Source organism: Copadichromis virginalis, linkage group LG7, assembly GCF_057382275.1.
Source record: "Copadichromis virginalis isolate Kocher_CV1m ecotype Utaka linkage group LG7, C_Virginalis_male_GT1.1, whole genome shotgun sequence".
Classification (NCBI taxonomy): Eukaryota; Metazoa; Chordata; class Actinopteri; order Cichliformes; family Cichlidae; genus Copadichromis; species Copadichromis virginalis.
This window is the reverse complement of record NC_140624.1, coordinates 14023065-14030013: the sequence shown is the minus strand read 5'-3', so window position 1 is coordinate 14030013 and position 6949 is coordinate 14023065. Positions and strand designations below refer to the sequence as shown.

Sequence of the window (6949 nt, the reverse complement as noted above, 5' to 3'; positions counted from 1 at the left end):
GTTTTAAATCATTTTAGGATGCTGTTGTGAGTGTCAGTGTATATACATGACTTCTATCGGCTGCTTCCTTTTTATAAGTCTTTACTGTCATTGCAGTTTAACCTATTATTTTTGTGTGCTGGACTTTTACTTGAGCACTGTGGGCTTTGTTAAGTAAATCACTTATCCCTGGCTTATTTTGACATTTCTGGGAAATAGTCAACTGATCCAACCAAATAAGATTAATTTGTCAGCAGAAACACAGATTTCACAGTAGCTGTCAGCGAGCATCTGTTGAATAGAGTTGACTTTACTCTGATGTGGGCCAAGATAGCTGATTTTGTCATTGCGTGGATTAAAGCAATGGTAGCAGATGGCAAGGAGGGCCAATCCCTATCCTTAGTGCTGACACCTCACTCCTTGTAATTCATCTGATTGGGGTGGAGTTGGGGGAGGGGGGTCCCCAGGAAATGCTGAACCAAACACAACAAAGCTTAAGCAAGCAAGCTCGGTTAACCTATCACTGGGGCCATTTAGAATCACACAGACATGCTGAGTTCTGTGTAATCAAAGCTTGTGCATATGTTAATATATGGGGAACAATATCATTAGCCTGTCAGGGTTAGGGTTAGTGTGCTTTATTTTCTATATATTTGAGGTGGTTAAGTTTAGATATAAGTTGGTACAAAACTGTAACTTATTACTATTTTGAACTTTAATTACTTTAATCTCGAAAAAGTTCAAGTTTAAATGAATAAAAATCCTAATCCAAATAAAGAATGGTCATTTATTTTATGATTTGGCAAATTTGAGGATCCTGTAGAGAACCACTATAACTTTAAAAGTTAATCTCACTCTTTGACAACTGCTGACATTCAAGGAGATTATATCAAAAAGCTGCTTAGATTGATGCAAAGACTTGTGAACTAGCATTCAAGGGCATCCTGCGAAGGACAATAAAATTATGCCTTCCTTGTTTTTTGCAGGGCACATAGTTTTTATGCAATGCACCTCACTACAATAATAAGTCTTTAATATGCACAAAATGTAGATATGCGATATAAGATAATGCCATTCCTGACCCTTAAATGAATGCAAGGCATTTGAAATGACCCATGCATTTGAGGGTTAAAGTAATGAGCAACTGATCTGTTTGATCTGCAAACAACAGAGCCAAGGTTTTACTGGTGACGCGTGTCCAATCACATGACCGGCGCTGTCCTCATAAATGTTTCCACTAAATACATAATCATCTAAACAGCTCATGGCAGCATGCTGCTAAAGATTGTGCCGTGTCTGCACAACAATCACAGGGCTGGGCAGGGAAGAAACGTGACAGTTATTCCTGGCAGATAAAAGACTCAAAGCAGGAGCTTGCTGATGGCTGCAGCATCTTAACTGTGCGGAAGAGAGTCAACCCCTCAAAAAACTGAGCTAAAAAGGACTTAACATGTGTAGTTCCTAGTGTTAAGAACAAAATAATCATCTCACCCTGACATGTGAGGAACACACGTGCTACAAAATCTGATGTGGGAGTCCAGGTTGCCATACTTAAATATGTATTTCTGACTTATGAATCTCCTCAGAGGTCGTTTTCACTGTAACTTTATACTGTCACCAAGTGTGAAGTGTAAATGCTAATGTGCTAAATTAAGGTGTCCAGAATGTATGGACTTTCAAAGCCTTATTTATTACATCAAATGCTACATTTGCCTTCACCAGCACAGAAAGTTGGGTGGATTTAAATAAAAGTGGGAAACAAAGAAAATAGCAGCAATAAAGGAGAACAAAATAAAAATATCAAAGAGAGTAATAGTGATGACAAATGAATAAAAATATCCATTCAGCCATCCATCCGGTCTCCCTGATGCATCCACCAGAGTGTGTGAATGCCAGGTTAAAAGTGCTTAAGTAATAAAAAAAAACCCCACTTGTATGGATGAGGCCTGTAGTAGGAAAACATCTGATATATAACTACCAATATAGTATAAAACAAGCGATTCACATACCACTCAGGAAGTTTCTGGTTTGTCATGAAAACTATTTTTAAAATATATTTTACTTATGCACTTATACTAAGCTCTTTCTAAATATTTCTTGTGTCTTTCAGTCATTGTCCAAACAGAGTCAGAGTTGAAGGTCACTGACACTCAAAAAGTTCCCACTTCATCACCACCAAAGAATCCAAACGAATCACCCCTCCTATCATATGAGCTTGATGCCATTTTTCATCAAGGACATCTGACAGCTCTTTCTGACCCAGGCAGTCACCTCCAACTTAATTTTGTTTGCCGGTACAACTTCCTTACCAGTCTTTCCCTTCTAATGTCCTGTCTCCCTCCCTTCAAACCCTGATGGGCAGCGTGGGCTCTTCTCCTGATTTTATTTTATTCTGGTTAGAATCAGTTTGAAAAAATTTTTTAAGAATTTTTTTTTTTGCCTTTTGTAGAAAAAAGGTTTATTTAGTTGTTCATTCTCTCGTAAGCTGATGGTAACATAACTGACAAAAGGTTTTGTAATTATCATTTAGTCTTTTCATATAATTTCACAAGCTACCACAGCGTGTCAAACCTGTGAGTGTTATAGGTTCTGGGTTTACGTGGCCCCATGTGCACAACCATAATTTGAAGACGACCCATGCTTAATCCATTTATACACCAGTTTAGGGCAACAAAAAGAGCTCTGTTTTCAATGCTATGTTGGTCTCTTAAATTCAAGAGTGACTGACATTATATAATTCAGTCTATGGAGACTGTAGGAATCATTAGTATTAGTGTCTTTGTTATGGTGTTATATGTGGTCAGCTATATGCAATATTCAATACAGAAAATAGTGTGCAGATTTCTTTAGATTTTTGAGAGATGAGAATTTCCATAAAGCCATTCAAGGCAAGAAAGGATTAATTTGAGTTAATCTAGTTCAAATTTTCTTAAAAATAAGTTGCATCACTCAATTAGGCAGACGGGGGCTTCAGAGAAAAGCCACCATATGGCAGTAAATTGGAATTAAGGTTCAACCCTTTGCTGCTCTTTCAATCTTTGTGCTAATTCTTTTTCTTCTCATTATGCTCTTTCGTGACCCCTCACCCAGAAGGAGATCACATTTCATTGAAGGTTAAGCTCTTTTGCTAATTTGGGGTGGCTATCTTCTCTTGAGGTTGTAATGTCATTGACAGAGCCAATATGGCACAGAAGGAACATCTTAATTCTGGTATAAAACAAAGCAAAACAAGACAGTCTGCTGCTAATGAGCACTAATATAATAGTTTGCCTGTTGGCTGTTGCTAGCACGAAATTTCTTCTGCAAATCATCCTTACAGTGACATTCATACAATCCTTGCAGCGCAGAACTGTAGTGCCATAAGGCTAAACTGCATCTCTGAACACATGAGCAAATAAACCAACACTGATGTTTTTAGGGAGAAAAAGTTGCTGTCTTGTAATATCATTTGGCACGATACAGCCAGACTAATTATAGTAATGTGGGAACATCGTTCACAGCAGAACAGAACAAAACAGGATGGGAAGAAAACAATCTAAGAGAAAATTCTGTTTTTTATATAGTGCCAAATCACAAGAGCAGTCCCCCCAATGCACTTTAAATTGGAAATAAACAATAACTAATGATTAGATGTCGAGTGCTGTAGAAACACTCAGTGCATCATGGGACACCCCCAGCAGCCTAGGCCTATTGCAGCATAACTAAGAGTGGATTCAGGATCACCTGTTCCAGCCCTGCTTTGTCAAAAAGGAATGTTTTAAGCCTAATCTTGGGTGACTGTCTCCCAAATTCAAACTGGGAGCTGGTTCCATAGAAGAGGGACCTGAAAGCTAAAGACTCTGCCTCCCATCCTACTTTTAAATATTCTAGGAACCACAACTAACAAAATAACCAGAGAGAGACAGAAAGAAGGAGCGAGAGAGGAAAGAGGAATGAATATACTTAGTGCCTGTAAGTGGTGTGACTGATTGATTTACCCTTATAGACGGTAAAGATTAAGAGGATGACAAATCAGCATTTGCTTACACAGCGCCCGGTGCTAATCTCCTTGTTTTCCTCCAGACGACTCAAGCTCTCACACTCATTCTGGAGAGAGAGAAAGAAAGAAGACGGCGAGTTGTATCTCCCTTGACCCCACCTTCATCAGATTTAAGCAGTACAAGAACATCAGCACTGTATCCAGATCACTCAACAAGGCTTATTCTTTAAGGAGCTTCCCTGAAGCTTTCTGTGAGGTAGTGTAAAGAAAAAACTTTTGATGAGCATGTTTTTGGGAAAATTGTGGCCAGTACTTTATCACAGAAAACAGTTCATGCAAAACAGGAAGTCATCTTATGTTTATATGTCTTTCAGTAAGGATGGAGGAGCAGATTTCAAAGATGAACATGTTTTCATCGGACACCTTGAAGGACTTCACGCAACAGAGCACAGACGGAGCTCAATCAGGTGAGCCAATACTTACAAATTACTACAAATGTGCAAGATTTTAGAAAGCTTAGATGATGATTGTTAAAGGCTTCTCAGTACAGCAGACTAGACTCATAATTAATGCTCACAAAGTTTCAAATACATAGATTTACACACAGAATCTGACACAAAGCTCAAAATGCGTAAAAGAGTGAGCTAATTTTACATCAGTCTGTAGTTAAAATAGCGTTGGTGCTCAAAAGAATCTGAAATTATTTTAAGTATTTCTACTATCTATTCTCTACAGAAAAAGGTCTGCGTAAATCGTTTGGCCAAGGCCTGCTTTGTAAAGTTTGCTCTGACTCAAGCAGTGGCAAACACTATGGCATCTTTGCCTGTAACGGCTGCAGCGGCTTCTTCAAGCGCAGTGTGAGGAGAAGACTCGTCTATAGGTGGGCAAGTGGCTCTGTGAAAGGCAGCTGTACATAACAGGAAAACAATCATATGACAATTAAGGAAGTGCATTTGAACTCCATCTGTGTCTTTATTTCATAGGTGTCAGGCTGGAAATGGCAGGTGCCCTGTTGACAAAGCGCATCGAAACCAGTGCCAAGCTTGTCGATTAAAGAAGTGCCTCCAGGCTGGCATGAACAAAGATGGTGAGAAACTCAGAAAAAGCAGACCTTGTAGATATTATCTGTGCGTATTGATATGAAATACCTAAAGCCTCACTGTGAGATGGTGTAGCTTTTCCTGTGCTTTGTTGTGGCAGCTGTGCAGAATGAGCGACAGCCTCGAAGCACAGCTCACGTCAGTCCGGACTCTATAAATGTCGAAACCAAAAAGGAGCACCTGGTCACCACGCAAGCGCTCAGCCCCTCTGACACCTACTCAGCAGTCATCTCCAGGCCTTTGGTCACGTCGTCAGCTCCAATTTCTGCCACAGTAAAACTTTGCAGCAACATAAGTAACAACCACCGCTTTATGGTCAGCCTGCTGACTGCAGAGACCTGTGCAAAACTGGAGCCAGAGGACGGTAAGATCAAATGAAAGAGGTAAAATAACTTGGAAGAAAGAGGTGTAAACCTATTTGTCTTGAAATGAGTAAAAATATTTTGAAAACAGACTTTTTGATTTGACTTTACGGTGTGGGATATTTGGATTGTAATGCCTATGTCTCTTTTTCTGCTACACAGTGGAGGAAAATATTGATGTGACAACAAATTCAGAGAGGGACCTCACTCCCTTCGACAGCCGTTTGTCCCCTTATACCTCCAGCTGTCCAGAGAATGTGTATGAGACATCGGCACGACTCCTCTTCATGTCAGTCAAGTGGGCAAAAAATCTGCCTGTGTTTGCTCACTTGCCATTTCGTGACCAGGTGAGGCCTGTAGACAGATATTTTTTCTTTGTGTATTTGCATCTTAAAATGTTTTTTTTAACATATATGGATAGTGTGTGAGACTAATGAGATGCTCAACATTTCTGTGAAATCCTCAGGTGATTCTTCTTGAAGAAGCTTGGAGTGAGATGTTCCTCCTGTGTGCCATCCAGTGGTCTCTGCCCATGGACAGCTGTCCTCTTTTGTCTCTGCCAGACCTTTCTACCCCACAGCAAGCCAATATCAACCTTCTTACTGCTGACCTGCAGATCTTAGAAGAAGTCTTTAGTCGCTTTAAAGCCCTGACTGTTGACCCGACAGAATTTGCCTGTCTGAAGGCCATTGTGCTGTTTAAGCCAGGTAAGGAATCACTGATGCAGCGATGGTAGTCACTGATTTCTGGATCACCAAACCGATGTCTGCTGTTTGAATCTCCCACGCAGAGGTACGCAACCTTAAAGATCCAGAACAGGTGGAGAATCTGCAGGCCCAGTCACAGGTGCTGCTGGGTCAGCACATCCATTCAGTGTATCCCAACCAGGGTGCCAGGTAACTGCACTTTCTTTTCTAACAAAATACCACAAAATCTTCAAACATAATAACAGCTGGAGAATGTCAAATCTCTCCCCCCCACAGAAACATTTAGCTCGCACTCTTTTTGTTTTTGTCCAACAAGGTTTGGGAGATTAATTCTTCTGCTGCCTTCCCTCCGCTTTGTGAATTCAGAGAAGATCGCTAAGCTGTTCTTTCAGAGGACCATTGGCAGCACACCCATGGAGAAGCTGCTGTGTGACATGTTCAAAAACTAAGCACACGGAGGCTGTGTAATTCATGCATTCTGCTGATGACTTCTTTCATGTTTAATGCAAAAAAGCCTTTATGACAAAAGATATTTTGACATATTACTGTTTGAAAAACACAGTCATGAATGGATCAGAGACATTTATGTGAAACTGTGCTTTTTTTCCTCAAGACAAAGGCAACTTCTGGTTATGGCATTCTATTAAAGCACATTTTTCTGTTAAGTTACAACCACAAAGTCGTCTTGTGAAGCTTACAGCTAGACTTAATCATTCAGCGTACTGAGTAACAAGCGAAATAACAGTACATGCCAGCAAACATGTTTTTAAATGTTTTAAATGTCTATAAATATGAAGTTGTATTGTCAAGTATAATGATTTC

The 6949-nt window shown here is 39.9% G+C and overlaps 1 protein-coding gene across 1 annotated transcript; it reads left to right on the top strand.

Moving 5' to 3' along the window:
* Nucleotides 1-4337: 4337 nt before the first annotated feature.
* On the top strand, nt 4338-6581 carry nr2e3 (nuclear receptor subfamily 2, group E, member 3). Its single transcript, XM_085465134.1, has 8 exons — nt 4338-4425; nt 4694-4838; nt 4942-5045; nt 5159-5422; nt 5583-5767; nt 5887-6127; nt 6211-6316; nt 6444-6581. The coding sequence occupies exons 1-8, from the start codon at nt 4338-4340 to the stop codon at nt 6574-6576; spliced, it is 1266 nt and encodes a 421-aa protein (XP_085321260.1). The 3' UTR covers nt 6577-6581.
* Nucleotides 6582-6949: the final 368 nt, after the last annotated feature.